Here is a 19199-nt window from a genome sequence, read left to right on the forward strand (position 1 = left end):
AAGAAGCATTGGACAAACCCCTAACAATGTGCTGAACCCACTGAGCTTCTTAACATCTTGGGAAAAATCTGTGGCTTTGAAACTAGAAATGAAAAATATTTCTACAGATCAAACTGTTTATTCCATTTCACAGATGAAAAATAATGGAGCTGGCTGCTAGTTTGCTAGACTGCAAGAGGAGTATGAGAACAGGGTGCTTTCAGCCAGGAACATCAGACTGAGAGGTTATGAGATTAAAGAAAAGAAAAACTCCCCCAACCCAGTACAAATGAGCATCTAAAATATTTGTTGTGAGCTGAATAACGAGGAAGGGGGTACTGTGAGCATTTGCCTAGCACCCCTGGCCATTCAGGTTCGATATTCACATTACCTGCCACTTCTGAAGTGAACAACCATAGAGGCAAAACATGCCAGACCTTGGAGCTGCCATTCTCTGGACTGAGACCTGTTGTACAGTTTATTGAAGCAGTTGGGGTTTTTTGGTTGGTTGGGGTTTGTGGTTTTTTTACTTCTTATATTTTTTTTTTGCCTTCCCCCCCCCCCCCCCCCAAGAAATAGGAACATATTATAGTACAAGAGATAGCCTACAGTGGTTTATCATAAATATATACACCAACTTGACAGAACAGGTGATTAGAAGCCTAATCTATCTAGAGACCAGTACAGCAAGCAGAGAAATAGATGAGAGGTCTTCCTTATTTTCTTATGAATGGGCCTGAATACTAACTTAAATGAAACAAGTCCAGGGATGGGAAGGCCACAGAGATCTTTGGATAGGAGGGCATGGTGGTAACTCCTGAAGCAAGAAGCTGGGGCTCAGGGACAGCGCTAAGAAAGGGGGATGCTGCTGCTTTCTCCTCCATGGTCATCTACCACCCCTCTGTCTCCTCCTCCTCCTCCTCTCTGCCCACACATTCAGTGCCCTTCACACCCCCAGGGAGCGGGAAGTGCCCAGGTCTAGGGCAGCAGCAGCTTGGAGGTGGACATCTCTCTGTCTGACAGCACATGCTGCTCACACAGCCCAGCTGCATCCCTGCCACTGTAGCAAATATGTAGTGCTCTGGCACGATACACAGTGCATGTGGCCGCTGTCACGGACAGCTCTCTATTACTCTTATTTAACTTGACCTGATGTCAAGAAATTCAGATGTCATCTCCAGCATCAAGAATCTTTAAATCAGCTCTCACATAGATCATCAAGCATGAAACTATTAAGGCAACCTGCCTCCGTGAATGAGACTCCCACAGGCAGAATTCGTCACTAGCTTGTGTTAGGTATGATCATATTTCCAAAAAAATGCTTTAAGAGTGCTCTCAAGACTAATTGTGCAACTCCAGCAAAGGACCAGAAACCTGTCCAACTGAAATGGATTCTCTACCATTAGGCAATTTAGGATAGTTGCTTCAACCTTATGAATATATTCCTCACTATATTCCTTATTATAAACTCTTTGTATACTTCCAGCTTACTTTAGTCATTAACATCTCATTTGCCTGGAAATGAGATCCCAAGATTTTTCATTGCCAAAGCAGCTGTCACTGCAGTGGGGAGTGGAAGGGCACAGGGGACACCCCCTGGCCCCCCACTACCTCATTTCCAAGCACCACCATCAATCTAAAATGTTTCAGATCCCAAAACTGGGTTCCTTTTGTTTACCTCAGGGAAATCAGTGCTCAGACATGCTGGAAAGAGCTCCATCTGACAACATTCAAGAGAAATGTTTTCACATTAGCTGTCAAAGGCTCTAGAAGTTTGCACTGGAGAAAAGAAGACTAACTGTAGTTTCTACAATAAACACTTCGCTGGGATACATTGTGCCTCCTCCTTGCTGCTGGCTAACGCCTGCTGCTGTTTTGAGGAATCTGCCAGCTACATTCAGTTTTTGTTAGTCACTGAAGTTACTTCATTTCTTGTGCTATTATCTGGCAACAGGTTAAGGTGCCCAGGATACAACCTTCAATGTGTAATATTACATGTATGTATATCTATAAACATCTACAGTTATATAGATGGTCATAGTTGGTGTTTGACTTTGCTTACTGTTTTTGACAGAACAGCAAATCAGGATCACCTGCTTTACCATTAGATTAAAAATATTTGTCCTTGCTAATTTTCCATTTAAAAGCCAAGTGTTTAACTTCAATGAGTCAACACTTGCAGTATCAAATCCCAATATTTTTTATCAAATTCTTTCTTACACAAAATAAGGTAATTTTAGATCCCTTTCTGGTTTTCTTTCTGACATAAAGCTTATGGAAAATTCTGTAACATATACAAACATATATATCATTTCCATAGTTCTTCCCACTGGATGGAGAACTCAACTCCTTCATCTTCATTATGTGTCTGTATAGATGTTATGTTCTCTTACCTTCAGTTCAGCCAAAGTAGATTACCATTATTATATCTTAACAAGTCCTACAAGCTCCAGCCTTATAATGCTGCACACTGAGCACAGAAATAATCAATAGTGTGTTCCATCTCACATCTCTTACTGTCTAGGAACAAGGCAACAAGGAAAAGATGAGAGAACAAAAGGCAAGAGTCATAAAATTCAGATGCAATCAATGACTACCACACACCACCTGCCCATCCATGGTTGATTTTTTTTTTTTTCCCCCCCTTTTTTAAACTGTCACAACAGAGATGGCTGCTGGACATGGAGTCTAATGGCCAAAGGCTGCCTTGCAAGTTCCTATGACATATTTCATCCCTATGTAGGAGGTAGCATCTTCCCATCCTTTTGACAAAACAACAGCAGTCAACAACAGAGACACAGGACAGGCCTGAAGCAGTAGAGACAGGTACTGGTATAAAACAACTAATGGCATCCTCTTACCAGCAATTTATATCATGAGTCAGGAAAACAGTCTTTCCAGTAATAGAATTGGTAAAAGCATCAAAGAGGGACAGACTGCATTTCTGAAGTCCTTGAAGTTCACAAGGAAGGAGAGAAGCATACAGGAACATAGATTGTTTTGGGGTGGAAGTCAGCTCCAAAACAAAGAGGTAGGCTGGTGATGATCAATAAAGAAATGCTAGCTAAAGCCATATTTATGAACAGCTGTGGTCAGCAAGAAACAGACAGTGAACAACAACAGCTGAAGGACAGAACCAATTTTAGAAATAAAAAAATCTTGGCACTTAAAAATAAATTCCCATAAAAACTTAACTGGAAATATCTTTCCATTTTGAACAAGTTCATCTCATAGCCAGTGTATTCTGGGTTTTAGCCAGTTTACAATAAAATGAGCCATTTTTCAAGAAACATACACTTTTCCCATGATTCTACAATTTAGATAACTCATGCAACTGCCAGCATAAAATCTCCAAGTGGTGAGATATTCCAAGTAAGCATTTAAATACAGCTCAGATTATTTTTGAATTAGTACCAAATGTTGCCCAAGCCCCTACAGTATTCCCTTGCTCCAGATCCAAGGCACTATACATAGAATCATCTGGACCAGCTGTGAACAAGCTTGTAGGAGTACTACACATATGTTAGAGTATTGTGCCACAGAGGATCTATCGTCCAAGCCTGCTACGACAGGAAAGTGATTTATTAAAATCATGTTTGGCAGTAACTCTGAAAGACCTCAGAGGAGATAAAGGCCCTCTTTATTTGAGGCCCCAAAGAAGGATGGCGAAAACCAGATACCCACGTATCGTTGAAATGGGTACAAGAGAGAAAAGGTGGACTGGGAAACTAAACCACGTCTCCAGCTTCCTTCAGCAGGTCAGCACTAGTGACATCTAGTGAGAGTCCTTCTGCCAACCCTCTCTCCTCTTAGAGCAACAAATATTGTTGATCCATCTCTCCCTGCAATACCTTATAACCTAAAAAAAGATAGAGAAATACCATACTTCACAGTCAGTCTCAGAAAAATATGGTGGATTTATTCAGAGGCCGTTCGTGGACCTTCAAGCTGTCATTATTTTCTAAGCCATACGATATTTGTAATTCTGCTGAAGTGGTTTGGAAAAGGATTTGGATAAAGCTGGTGTCATGAGGATATTCACACAACAACTCACAGTTTCTTGATATATGGTGGAGGCCATGGGATGATGAAATGGACATGTTTCCCATTTAGTTCATGTAATTAGTTGTGATAGCAAAACTCTTACAATGCTAAACCAGCTACAAGCAAATGTTTGTGCCTAGAGTTATTCTTTTGTTTAAAACCAAGCTAGTAGAGTATACATGTAGAACCTGTTAATTTTAAAAATTTTAAAATTTAGTGTACAGAAAGATCACAGCATATTCTTATTACAATATGCTTTCTAACCTGAACTAATATTCACAGTGATTTTACCATTAATGACTATGGGGTGAATTTCCAAGAGAATGGGGATGTTACCACCTAGGCTAGAACAAGAGACAGCTGTGGTCTAGTTCTGTGTCACTCTGTCCCTAATCTGCTGTTCACACTACAGGAAGTCTCATGCTGAAATCTTACTGGTCTCGTTTTGAAACGCAATATTAATTAAAACACTTTTATATCATAGTGCGTGTATGAATTCAAACAACACAGCACAAAACTTTTCTTTCCTAAGGAACATTTGTCTTCTGCTACACTATTACTACAACATATGTACTCTTTTGATTTACCCTAAGTATTATTTCCATGTTTTTTTATAAGATACAGATGTTAAATGGATGGTTTGAGGTGTTTTGAACTGGCCCTCCATTCCCCAGCAATTATTGAAATATTGGTACCACATTTATAGCCATCTAAATGTCTTGAAACCTCATACAAACTGAGAAAGTTTGTTGGTTTCCATTACCTCCAAATTTTTTCTTCTCCATCTCTTTTCAAAGACCATGATAATCATGCCTGTAGACTTACTGATCAACCAAGATTCATCCCTCCCCTAATTTTTTCTGAGGTTATCCTGTTCTCCAGACACACGCAGGACCTTCTGCTAAACAGGAGCATTTCTATCATGGCATAAGACATTTTTGCAGTGAGCGTAACGTCCCAAGTTTTAATTAAACCACTATTGCTCAACTTTATTTAAAATGTTGTGAATTTGGCACATTGCTCTTTAGAAGGCTTCAAACCAGCTTAATCAGTGAAAATTTTAATTTGAGATTCTGCTGTCCCCAGCGAGCTGGGGCAGTGCTTTGTGCTTCCAAGAGGACATAGCTGTGGGTGCTCCAGTGTTCCCCAGGGGAAGGGCAGCAAAAATCACTCCTGAAATGAGATCAGTGGCTTGGAAGCTATTAAAAGCACAAACTCATAGACTCAGTTATTATTGTTTCTGAGGAGGGGGAAAAAAATTTCGGTTTATTGTTTCAGATTTAATAAAACTTGGACTAGAAAGACAAATGAGTTGAGTGATATGGCTATAAGAAGCATCTACAGGATAAAATGATCTCCTAGCTGATCTATTTTGACAGCACCTATTTTATAAATACATTATGAACCTTCTTTGTAAACATTATATTGCTTTTAACCCAGGACAGCATTGCTTCTAACCTGCAATAATGATATAGATTAAAAAAAATCTGTGTTGCAAAGCACCAGCTGAGATTTCCAATCCCGCTTGAGAAAACAGAGCACTTGGCTCCATCTTCTCCTTTAAGAAAAACCCAAAGGCTTTACCCAGGCTGCTTTAATGGGACAGTGGTCAAGAGGGGAGAAAAAAAAAAAAAAAAAAGCTCTTGAAAAATCTTTTGTGCAAACAAGAGTTTGAACTACTATAGTGAAGTTTACCTTTTGTATATCAGGAAACTAACATAATCCCTGTGGTCCTTCCTGCATGTGAAGTCCATTCTTCAGCCCTTCTTTAAGACCCATGTAGCAAGTATGAACCCAAATTTCCCCCCCCCCCCCCCCCCCCCCCCCCAAGACATCAATAAATCTCCATCAACCTTAATAGGATTTACTTCTCTACTGCAGCAAGAGAATCAAACCCCTGGTGTTCAGGAACAAACCATATTTCCAGCTCTCATCCTCAGGACTCAGACAGATTGAGAAGAGTAACACAAATGGCTAGAGTGTTGAAAAAGCGATCTGCTTCTAAACCTAAGGCACACACACATATCTGCATCAGCACACACACACACAAGGGTTCCATGTAATTGGAAAAACAGGTTACATGATCTCTATGCTAAGATCTCCCAGCTCTGGGGTAATATTTTTTCCTGTTTCGTTTGATTTTCTGTTTTCCAGATGAGGAGTGGAGGGACGAGAGTTGAAAAGAAGTAATTTAATAAACCGCACTAAAAATTAATGGAAGGAAAGATCATTTCTGTAATATCCTCTCCTAACTAAATTAACATTAACTTCATTTTCTAAAGTCCCCACTGTTCCTGATTTACTGTTTTTCTTTCTACCTGATTTATTTTCCAGATGGAGGGCTGTAAAAGGCAGACAATATTTCAGCATGGTGTCTTATTTCCTGCTGGGTTATTTTGTCTGCCCAAGGAGTTGTTGGAATGGAGGACAGAAAAATGAATTGATGTTGTTGTACCTGAAGATGACACATGCAGCCAGGACCATCTGGAGCATGAAGAATGACTTCTGCATGTTATGGCATGATGCTGCAGGGGGCTGAGAATTTTCTTCACAGCACAAGGGAAAGCTCCCGTTTTCTGTGACATGATTTCTGGGTGTGTGTCATAATAAGGCTTCAGCCTGTTGCTGAGTTCTTAAGATCTTCCATGAATTTGTGAGACTACTAGTCTCTGGTGCAGAAACTGGAAGAAATGAGGAAGAGACGCATGCAACATTTGCTAAGATTTGCAAATTCCTTGATACAGCCACAACAGAAACAGTTTAAATGTCGTAATGAAGAAGATAAATATGTAAATAACAAGACCATCACAAACAGCTATGACCACCCAGTCAAATTTCCTCTGTGTGAACACATCTTGTTTGAGTTGGATTAGTTCTTAAGATGACAACAATTCTTGATACAACATTTTATGTAATAGATTTGAATGAGCACCTTGGAAGTTGAAGAACAATGCATTTTTTCTTATAATTTTGAAGCTAACATTTGCAGTATGTTACCTTGCACATTAAAGTAGAAAAAAACCCCTCAAAGATTAAGTTTGAATTTCTTTCAGTCAAGCAGTTCATGTAAGAAGTATTATAGCTAGGATTGTATTTGGAAAAAACAAGAATTCTGAATTGTTGAGTTGTACAGGAAGATATCTTTTTATATTATGTGCGTCTAGATGGTTTTACTAAAAAGAGTCAGCTTCTATTTCTTTTAGCCCCGTGTTGATATTAATAATTAAACTGATGAAATCATTTCAGTAAGTGGGCTGCAAATGAGGAATTCAATTCTGACATCTAAATGATCAATTTCTGACAGTGAGTTTTAGGTACCTTGGCCAAAGGCATTAAAAAATAGCAGATTTCAGCATTCATATCTGTTGGAAGTTCAGCATCCTACAACCTTTAAAAAGTACGAATCCCAGTGCCACAAGTGTCCTATGACCTGCAGAATAAAGGATACTCTGATGAAAGTATGATATTTTGAAATTTTACGTATCTTCATCTACACACCAAAAGCTGTCTGATTACTCAGGAAAGGCATCTACCCAACAAAACTTCTTTTAAAGTATTTTCTATATCTCATACTTTTCTAGAGCAATAAGATCACAGATCATATCAACAACCTTCAGCATTAACATTGGACATGCCCGTGATTCAATGCTCTGTGTTTTCCATGTCCCTGCTAGTTAACGACAGACAGATCTGTCACATGAACACACTCCTTCACTTGAAATTTGACTGACACAATCAGCTCATCCAGTGTGCTTTCACTGGGCAATGACTTTGTATCTGGAATCCCTTTGGAGAGACATGTATTGACATAGATCCTGAGGCTTGCTGTAGTCACATGAACGTTTTTCAAAATTCTTTACTGAAGATTTCTCAGGAGACAGTATGGTTTACAACTGCAATTGCCTGCAGTAGAGTATAACAGTATTTCCATTTTCTCCCTCTGTCCCCCTCTCCTTTTTTTTTTCAGTTGTAAACCACCAAGTGCTCACCAAGCAACATTTTACAACCTACCTGGTAGGGCACCTTACACACACACACACTTTCCAGTTTTAGTTATTTATGATGACTCTGACAACACCATCCGTAATACTCAGAGTTTTAAAGAAACAGCAGTGATTTAAAATAATCCCAGTGAAAGATATAGCAAGTAGTTTTATAAAGTATACGTCACAACTGTGTTCCTTTTACAGTGACACTGCTGAAAAACTTATTAACCTCCCAAAAGAAAAAACACTTAGACCAAAACCCTGTAAATTTTACAAGCACCCAAGCAGCCTTTTTTTCCATACTCTATCCTGTACAGGATCTTAATCACAGACTCTCAGGGACTGGCTCTTGCCTTGATCCACCTTCTGTTTTGCCTTACAAATGGCTTCACATGAGTGATGTATATTCACAAAAATGACATATGCACACTCAGCATCACAAGGGATCCCAATGGAAATAGTTCTGCAGGATCAAGGACACTTCTGAGTTCCTTGAGAAAGAATTTCAAGGGCTTTTGTGTGAAATCTTCTGAGCAGAGGAGCCTGGAGGCTCTTAGTTTCCTTCTCCACTTCTGAAAATGGCCAATGACACTTACATTGATTTCATTACTGATATGAAAGGTATAGACAGAACAATAACACTGTGAATTAAATCAGACTTGCAAATTGCTTTGTTTTAATAATTTAGGATACCATTTCTTTCTCAGGCATGCTGAGAAGGGATCTCAGACCTACTTGTGTCCTTGTAAAGACTCCAGTGGATTTCAGTGGGATTTACATGTTTTTCTTAAAATAGAAAAGAAACAACAATAAGACAGAAGCGGTAGATGCAAAGTTGGCGGAACTGAGTGGAACTCTAATGAATTCAACACATCAGCTCTGCCAGAGCTTCTTTAGTCATGTTCATAACCAGTTTTTGAACTCGTCAGAAGTTTTTAAATTACTTCTCAGTCTTAAAACCCCTGAATTGTATTTACTTCTGAGACCCCTTTGACACTGACTCCCTCTTGATTCCTGCATGTCTTCCTCTGCTCTCTGCTGTAGGATCTCCTTATATTTCTACGGGTGGTGGTTTCCTTCCACCTGTTGGCTCTGGGCAGTTGCCAAATTCTGCAGGAGATAAATACGGCCATTGTTCTATACTGGACATATTTGTTGTCCCAAATAATTGTCAGTTTTCTGATATTTTTGCTAGTGATTAAATACTTCCATTCAACACATCAAACTGATATTTAAGGGTGTTTGGGGGTGTGTGTGTTCTGTTTTGTTGTTGATTCTGTAGGCATTTGGTTTGGGGTTTTTTTCTTGTTTGTTTTTTTGGGAGAGCATTTTTTGTGGTGTTTCTGTGTTGTGGTTTTTTTTTTTTTTTTTTTTTTTTTAACCCCCAAATACTTAAAACTAAGATCGTACTTGAATATAACTGTACAATTATAGTCAGGAGTGAAGCCCTACCCCTGTGAGAAATAATATGAGTCCTTTTCCCAGAGAATATACAACTTTTAAAAAAACAAAAAAATGACTGGAGACATGTAGGAGAAACAGGAGACATGATAAAGCAGTAAGAGAATAAAGTTAAGGTGTAGGATATTCTTCATATGCCCCAAAGTCTTCCATTATGGTTTGATGCATGGATTTTCCTCATCAGTATGAGATTTAATACCAGGAACTTCATCCACCAAAGGATTAAAACATACTGCAGTAGCTTATGAAAAATACCCAAAATTAATAAATAGCAGATGTGATATGTTTAAGTTGAGCATGAGAAAAGCATGCATTTCTATGAATGCATTTCAGCTGCAAAATCATCCTCAAAGCATGGTAACCACCACTATGAACTTGCTCCTGTGGTGAATGCCACTGGCTTGTTGGCAATTCATTTGGTATAAATTGAGAGAAATACTCAATTTATAATTTCTTATGTATAGAGGACTGTGAAATTAATTAAAATACCATTGTCTATGAATAAAAATAATGTATCTCTGACATTTATTGTGGCACTGAGTAGAATAGTGTGCACACCAGTCTGTGGAATTAAAAAACAATTGCATTGTTTTCAAAATGTTTCCTACTGATTTACACAGGACTTAACTGAAGGCAGAGTTTGAACTAAAACTGTGAAGAATTCAGAGCTTATGAGACCGGGCAGCAGTCATTTTGAGGTATCTTGAGGATAACATGTTCCTAGTTTTTCCAAATTCACATGCTATAGAAAATAAATATATGTATTTTTTTCCCTCCAAACATTACCTAGAATTGTCTTAGGAAATTTTTCTTTGATTTCACACCATCACGTGGCAAATCGAGGCAGCTGATTCCCTACAAGGAAAGCAATCTCCTGGCAGATTCGGATTTCAGTCCAACACAGGGGATTGAAGAGGTGGGGTGTGGAGCATCACCCATCCTCTTCCAGGAAACTTCATACACAGCAACAATAGCCACACAGAAATCTTTCACTGAGCATCAAAAGCATGTTTTACCTTAAAGTTATTGTAGGAATTACTTTAATATTAGCACAGCTTCCCACATTGCATTATTGTACAAAATTCTAATTATTGCTTACCAACAACTAAATTAATTTCAGCTTCTGTATGTTAAATGTTTAAATTAAATAACTCTAGACAAAGTCTTGACAAGTATTTGTCAGCTTTCTTTGCACAGAGCTATTCTTAATGAAACAGTTGTTATACCTGTAAAAACTAGGTTAGGCAGTTGAGGTGCTGGACAGCAAAAATTTTATTGGGTTGCTGACATGCCAGACGTCAGTAGAATTATACTAAGTGTCAAGACCTTTAAAAAATAAGAAAGGGGTATTTGCTTAATAATGACTGATCCTCCTTCATACTGCGGGAAGTTGTTGAACTTGCTGTGTGACATATCTCTACCTTGAATTATTCCACACAACAGAGGAACCAATATCAAAACTTGATATGGTCTGGAGATTAGTATTTTTTATTTAATTATTATTTTGGAGACGTGGCCACACTTGTCTCCTGATATATCAGCGAGCTAATCTAATGCTGATGCAGAGCCAGATACCAGACTGGCATGTGTCTACACAGCTGCACTCACCTTTGCCCTTTTTATGTTATCAGAAGCTTGGTACTCTATCTACCCCTTATCTCGGCAAGCTGGGAAATTCTCTGATATATTAGGAACATAATATCCTAACCACCAATATTACAAGTACTGATATACAGTCTCAATGTCATTTACTACCTCATAGGTACTAAATTTACTACCTCACAGGTATGTAATTTTGGTGATTACTGTTGTATTTAATATGTTCTGCTTTCAGAGTTCAGCTGCAGATTCCCAGGCATCTATCGGTTGCATAAAAAAATGGAATACAAACCCAGCTGACCCTTTTAATTATGAAATCATTGTTAATACCTCTATGTAAAATGCGTGGCAATGAGGTTATATTTTAATATTTCATATTGTTCTAAACAGGAGGTTATTTACTTATTTATTCATTTAACTGCATAAGAGGAATTTAATAACCCACTGATTAACTTTCAATAAAATAAAATATATGTTGAATTTTGACATTCCAGGACATGAACTGAACAACTCATCATGCGTGTTTCCTACATTTTTCATGAGTTTAAAAAATGAAATAATATGTCAGACCTTGATGAACACAGCAACAGAGAATTACAAAACCAGGCATGTCAGTATCTTTGTGTGTCTACATACTGAGGGCTGACCTTGATTTAAGTCTTTTGTGGGAGAAGAGATTCTCTGTCTATCCCAGTCCCCCTTGGCAGCTGAAGGGTCTAACATAAGTGCAACCCTCTCTCCTTATCTGTGGTCATTTTTCTGCTTTTCCACTTACATGGGAGTCAGATAAGAAATTAAGACCTTTTGGGGCTGGTCCCTGACAAAGCATGACTTATAAGATATTATACCTTGAAGGTATTCTGACTGAAAATAAAGAGAGAGATTGAATGTACCAAGCAACTATGGGAATAAGTTCTGAATTTCCCCAACTGAAGAAATGGGAATGAAGCACCATTATTTTAAGGCAGTGATTTTACTTCTCCATCTCACAATCTTTGTGTCACCTTCCACACGGCCTGTTCACCTAGTGTGCATGTACACACACGCGGAGGAGACATTTCCTAGATATTCCCTACACACATTGTTCCTGTACTGGGAAACTACTGTCGTGGCCCATAAACGTGAAAGATGACAGATACATGTATTTCTCCCCAAGGTTTAACTGTAGCTGAGATTCAATACAAGTCTTTGGGTAAAACAAAACAAAAATCAGTGTTCAGGAGAAATGTGAGGGGGTGAGGAACACAATGGTACAAGTTGCAAAAGGTTAAGTATTTGGAATAATTTTTCCAATGGCTACATATCTAAATGCCATTAACATTACGTAAATCAAGCACAAATGAGGAGCAAAACATATATATGCACTTGAGCAGATATGAACTCATTCACTACAGCAAGACTGTTAAAATGCACTTCTCATTTCCACGCAACTGGTAATTACTTGCCTTGATCCAGAACACAAAGTAATTAAAATTAATTCATGCCACCAAATCATTGCTAAGCTAGGATATTCGCCTTCAGAATCAAACCATGCTCTTACATCAAAAATAAGGCTCTGCACATGAACAGGGCTTGCCTTTTAAAGATGCGGCTCAGGGACACAGTGTCTTTTCATACTCTGCGTCGCTTTGAGCTGTACCCACACAAAGTCCAGAAGCAATAGTCACTGGAACAGGAACAGCAAAATGGTGTTGATATATACATTTTACACCAACCATAAAAGTCTTTACTCAGTAAATTATATACAGTCCTTAACGTCCTTTCTTCTAAATCAGCTAACTCCTAAGAAGGTTATGATGTAAATATAAAGCAAAGTTCAAGAGCAGTAGTCTTACTACTACTCAACTGTAAGCAAGATCCTGAATCACACTAAGTCTCTGGCAGATCAATAGAAGAGCAGAGGAAACACTGTTTTACAAATTTCACTCATAGTCCCAAAGGGAAAAAATGACTCATTCCCAGCAACTTGTTTTAAACAAGGATTAGTCCAAGCCTTCAATACAGCTATGTTGCAATTATTCTTATCTTGTTTTCCCTCCAGAGACATCAGTTATCAGCTGTTGCTGTGTCATGGAGCTGTGCCTAGTCACCAAGCCTTCTGGAGAAAAATTATAAGGAACTACGCACATTGCAAAAATGAATTCACAAATGTTTAATGTACACTGCGGTAGTCAAGAGGAACAGCACTTCTGTGAGTGCTCATTTGTTTTAGAATAATTAAATTACCAGATTAGATAACATTTTGAGAACAAAGTGTCCTACAGCTTGTCCTACAGTTATAAATCAAAGATTTACAGCCTGTAAAGAGTATCTCAGTTGTAACTCCAAATCCCTTTTGAAATCTACTGATGAAGCTAAGAAAAGGAGTAGGGATACAGCAACACAGATATTTTTGCATAGCGAGTGGGATCTGGACCCATCTGAAAGTGTCTCCCCATGCAGCAACACTAGATGCAGTAACCTTTGGCTACCTGTTAAAAGGCTGATTAGTCATGCCTTTCCTACATCTCAAGTTAAGCATCTGGTCTTTTTTATTTTCCTTTCCTGGGGAAAAGGAAGATGAAAGACTGAATTACTAATCCAGAGCCACACAGCCGGTCGGCAGGAGTGAGGCATTGGATCGGAAGTCCTGTTTCCAAGTCTTCACCCGCAGACAAATCCTACTCGAAAAATAAAACCAAAAAAGACAGCTGCCTCTCTTTTGTTTTTCCCTTCACTTCTCCAAATAGAAAGGAATAACGAATTACTGTGCCACAGCTGTTACAGGGCAAAACAACACTGAAAATAAAACAACAAAAATGTTAATTAAAAAAACAGAGAAAAAAATCCCAAAAACAAAACAACCAGACTTTGAAACAAGCAGGGAAAAACCCAAACGACAGTAGTAAACAGATTATCCAAAAATTCTATGCACTGCTACTCTGTACTGGGTCCAGTATGTACAAGAGGGAGAAGCAGCGAGATGAGTTGCAAAAACCAGAAAGCTGAAAAAAAATTTCTGTCATCCCCATGTCCAAATTCTTCGGCAGTGAAGTTATCAGACTCTCAACAGCAAGTGACTTACCCTGTCACAGATTCAAGAGGAACATAAAATAGAAGCAAAGTAACTGATCTATTCTCAAGCCTGCAGTGGACAGGCAAGATTTATTTCACTTCCTTTTCAGTCCATCAAGGCACCACAGGGCAAAGACAAAACAGAGATGTCCTGCTTTCATTTACGTAAAATAAGATGAAGGAGAAGTTTGTTTTCTTAAAAGATGTGTTCAAAATGCTTCATGTGTCATGTGAGGAAAAAACCTCATCTCTCCTGAACAATATATTCTGTACTTAAAACTGCAGCTTTTCTACCATAGACCCTCATACATAACAAACATCTAGATCCAGAATTTATTGCTGAACCTAAGTTTATTTCCAATGTTTTTAATTTTAATGTCTAATTTACTACAATTCGTAGACCACATTCTACTATCATAATATTTTTCTTTCCCCTGCTTAACTTCAGGGCTTAGCTTTCCAAAACTGTTCAACATATGTACTCAGAGTCAAGTTTTCAAATGAGTAAATGACTCAGACTGAATAAAAATAACATTCAACTCCCTGCAGCTTACACTGAGAACCACCCCAAAGTATTTTGATATACAAGCAAAAAAAAAAAAAAAACCAAAAAAACGAAACAAAAAACCAAACCAAAACCAACATGATGAATGGAAGAAGAAACATGCCAAATCTCCATGGCACCTCTAATTCACAAACTTACTTATGTACTTTTTATATATATATAGATTTGCACACACAAAGGCACAAAATGGAAGGAGGGGAGCCAGGTAGCCATGAGGCAATCACACACAATTTTATATAAGATAGAGACACAATCACACCCAATATGATATTTGGGACGTTTGCCAGCATACAACAAACTTACTGCCAATAAATGATGAGGAAAAACTTCTGTGATTTAAGCTGTCACCTAGGCACTGACATGATTTACCTCCTTTTTCCATTACCTGTGAGAGAAAAGCTTCAGCAAGCAGGGAAGTTACCAGCAGAAAGGAGCCCTAATTTTTCGTATAACTAGCTTTAATTTAAATTAGGATTTCTCACATAGTGTGTGGTCTCAGCACAAACCCTCACTGGATTTGCAAATCCCAAACCAAACCACTGCTGACACCATATGCTAGTGCCTGTAGGTTGGGTGAGTGCCGATGGGCTACGGGCACAGCCCCGGTACCCTTCAAACACTTCTCAAAAGTGAGCATCTTCCTGACGCCCAGGAGCAGGGAGCTCCTGTTTATATACTTTCAAAGGAAATAAAAGGGGCTGTTGATGCATGCCTCCAGTTGAGGTTTCATTTCCTTCACTATAGTTCATGATAATTGGGGTGACCCTGAGATATTTCTTTAGTTTATTCTGCCAAGATCATCAGGTACCGCTGCATGTTGGAAACTTTGTGATACCTGCTCAGAGACTCTCCAAAATGCAATCTGCTTCCCCTGTCTGCACCCTCTGCCCCCAGATAAGCAGGGCACAAGTTTCCTTGAGTTATCCCTGAGTTACATCTCTGGTTTCCCAAAACAAGGAAAACAAAAGTGTCTCTGCTATACTGGAGTCAACAGCACATAAAAAGCCGAGCAATTTATCAGAAAGAATGAACAGATGTAGGAGTAATTGTTAGCATAAGCAAATTCCAGAGACTTTTTTACAGCTATTCGTGCTGTTATGATGTCCCTTTGCCTGATTTCAAAGCAATTACTGTGGCAGCACATGACACGTCCAGCTTCACATGAGGTGCAGAGCACACGCTCAGCTCTTACAAAAACCCGCTAATATGGCACCACACATCAGCTCCCTTACTACCTACTGTCTAGGGGCAAAGTCTGCTTCCCATGAGGCCAAATACATTTTATCCAATTCCTAATGCTCACTTTATGTCATATTATTTTTTGGTACCCTCCAGAGGTTTTCCCCCCTCTCTGTTTTTTGGCCCCTTCAGGGAAAGATAAGTAGAGAAGTTTTCTACAGCCTTAAAGATAGCCCAAGTAAAGACCCATACAAAAGCTCATATACCTGAATTTAAATTAATTACAAGATTTTAGCAAAACAGTAAGAGCTTTAGGTCTTCAAATGCAAGATAGGAGAGAAGGTCCATCATGGCAAAGGCCTACGGAAAAGTCACGACCTGGCTCCTTTTCTCCTCACCTCATGCCCCATCACACTTGTGTTAGAGGCAAGACTAGAGCAGGCCAGCTCTTCCACCCAATTCTTTCAAGAGAAGTGTATTGTATAGTTGCAGCCAAATTTTGATCTATTTATTTAAAATTTTTGTTAGATTATTTTAACTATGACTAGCACTTTATCTTTGATTCTTTCAATTTATTTTAAACTAGAAAAAAAAAGAACAGATTATAATTTGGGGAGTGTAATGATAACAAACAATATCGGAGTAGTTAAACAGTTCAAATGAAGATTTTTGTTTTGCATGAAACCTTTTTGCAGTGTGGTAATATTGCGCTGTAATCTGTATCAAGGTAAGTATGTGAGTACATAACGAGAGTGAAATTATATAGGCAAAACAGGATGGAGAGAACTCTTTGAAGTATATTAAGAAAGAAAAGTGAAAGTGATACAATAAATAAAAAATAATTATTAAAAATGCTTGATTTCCAGGTCCTACTAAAAAAGGTCTTCCTTTGACTTGGGTTTTCTACGATGTGGGAAAAGGTACTTTGTATAACACAAGTTCATTGGAGTGCATAAAACCTTTAATCCGGGGAAACACACCAGGTCAATTCAGTGTTAAACAGCTTTATTCCTCAGGGAGCGCCTGAACTGACCCTTCCCCTTTAGTAGGGTAACTTGCGGGTAAGCGAAGGGTTGTGATCCTCAGCATTATTGTAAATCAGGATGCTCATTAAAGTTATCCATGAACAGCACAGGCCTCCTGTACGGACCATTAACAGCAACACTGTTAAATACACATCACCTTTCTATTGCTGTTTGCTCAGAGACAGTTTCCAAATGCTTCTTGCAGTGTTGAGGCAGTATTTCTACTACTTATGAACAACTGAAGACCGACACAGATGACCTTAGTTTCTGGAGCTTTTAATGGCACAGAAATAGTGAAGCACACATGACTTTTTCATCCTTTTAAAGTGCACGCTGTGCTGCTTTATCCTTAAATCATCTGCAGTGAGATCTCAACTCCCTCTTTCCTTCTCAGTTGCTACACACATCCCGAAGCGCTTTTTGATCAGCATATAAGCTGCCTTACTTTTGTTGTACCTTATCTTCATTTTACAACAAACCAGAATGTAATGCTGCTATTTCGTTCAGTCCTTGACTGCTGTCTTATGAAGAGATATGCTGGGATCAAGACTACTTGTCCTTCTGTCAGTCCATACATTCCTCTTTTGATGAACCCAGTTTAACAGCCTTAGTTTACAAAGCTAGTTCTACCTGTAAGCCAAACAGAAATAAGCTATGTTTTCTCATATTATCAATACTCTGATTTTCCCTGCAAGAATCTGAACCAATCGCTGCAGGATGAATTTCCCCAGCACAGCCTTGCCCTTCCTCCCCTTGGTCCATCTTCTTTCTTCTCTGTGCCATGCTCACCCTCTTGTGTGCTCCCTATCTCTCACACAGATGCTTCCATTGGCAAAACCGGGGGTGGGGGTGGGGGGGGCGGAGGGAAGCAAATCTGATTCTGGAAGCTTCCTCTGAAGCCCGGGGACTCACAGCAGTAGCCAGACAGGAGAACAGAGCAAATACAAGACACATCACAGGTAAAAGCATCCCGCTGTGATAACTGGGGATTGCTCCAAAACAGGATGGGACGTTCCCCAGTCCCACCTTTTAAGGAGTATTTACCACAGTGTCTAAGTGGAAAATAGAGATGATCTGAAGGACAGCCTTATCTCCTTGGTGTCCACACCAGCAGTACAGCAGCCTTTCTGACTTGTTCTGTTTCACAACCAGGTCAGCATCAGCCATCTCAGCACCTCCACCCAGCTCCTATCTGTTATGGAGCTATTGCATGGACTACACAGCTTACGGTCTTCACTGTAATATCTGATCATTTATTTTGACTGATATTTGAATAAAAACATCTTTCTTCATCATATCCGTGCCATTGCTGGAAAATGAATCATTACCCTGGGTAGATGAGTAGCAAACTACTTTCTTATATGCTACTTTTCCCTCTACAAAAAAAAAAAACAAAAAAACACAAACCCAACAAAAAAACCAACAAAAGAACCCCAATTTTCCCTCTACAAAAAAAAAAAAAAAAAAAAGGGGGAGCTGAAAGAGCGAAGCCAGGCTGCTTCCCCACATGCCGGGTGTCCAGCGTGGCCCCGTGGAGGAGCCCATGGCAGAGGTAGCTGGGGAGCTGTGAGGATGGCTCAGGTCCTTGGGAAACTGCAGCCGCACAAAAGAGAGGGACCCTCTTCCACTGCGCTGCAGGTTAGGAGGGGTAAATGATAACTGACATATGATTTTAAGCTTCTTTTTTTTCCAGAATATGATTATTTGAAATCCCGTGTTTCAGATTAGCATTTTCTTCTTATGCAGCTCCCCAGCTCACTCAGTAGAAGAGAATATAATTCTCAGTGCCAAGTGGGCATTTTTCTCCGTAAGTACATGCACAACAAAACCCCACCTCCGTGCAGCCCAAACAGCCACACTCACAAAGCGTGCAACCAGGTTTGCAGGTACTCTGCAAAGTGTGCCACTGGGTTTGCAAGTAACTCTGCAAACTTTGTCCCAAGATGCAAAACAAAGTAGACGGATATGGACGGATGGGATGAGACTTGGCCACTGGCCACAGTCCCTGCTGGGTGCCCTGGCTCGACCTGGTGCTGCCGGGGAAGGACGATCCCACCGGGAGGACTCCGTGTCCCTGGGGATAATCTATTTTGAAACTATAAGCAATAACTCTGGTTCCCCACACTACTGGGTTATAATGATCTTTGTATAGATAAATAAGCATGTCTTTCTGAGGAAAGAGTAATCATTAAAGAGGAGCCTCTTAAGAAAAGACAAAGTCCACTGTCAAGGAAAGATAATAACCTGTAAGTTTAACAGGGACTTCTGAATGATACACCTTTGATTTTCTGTGTATTTCGTGCTCCA

At 39.2% G+C, this 19199-nt stretch overlaps 1 protein-coding gene across 1 annotated transcript in view; it reads left to right on the forward strand.

Moving 5' to 3' along the window:
* LOC141931003 (uncharacterized) overlaps positions 1-7053 on the forward strand; it is a 79081-nt gene extending 72028 nt beyond the window's left edge. The window contains exon 5 of the mRNA XM_074842608.1: positions 6358-7053. Coding sequence (XP_074698709.1) covers positions 6358-6462 — 105 coding nt within the window. The 3' untranslated portion in view covers positions 6463-7053. The remainder of the gene's footprint in view (positions 1-6357) is intronic.
* Positions 7054-19199: the final 12146 nt, after the last annotated feature.

The sequence above is a fragment of the Strix aluco genome, chromosome 16 (assembly GCF_031877795.1).
Source record: "Strix aluco isolate bStrAlu1 chromosome 16, bStrAlu1.hap1, whole genome shotgun sequence".
Lineage (NCBI taxonomy): Eukaryota > Metazoa > Chordata > Aves > Strigiformes > Strigidae > Strix > Strix aluco.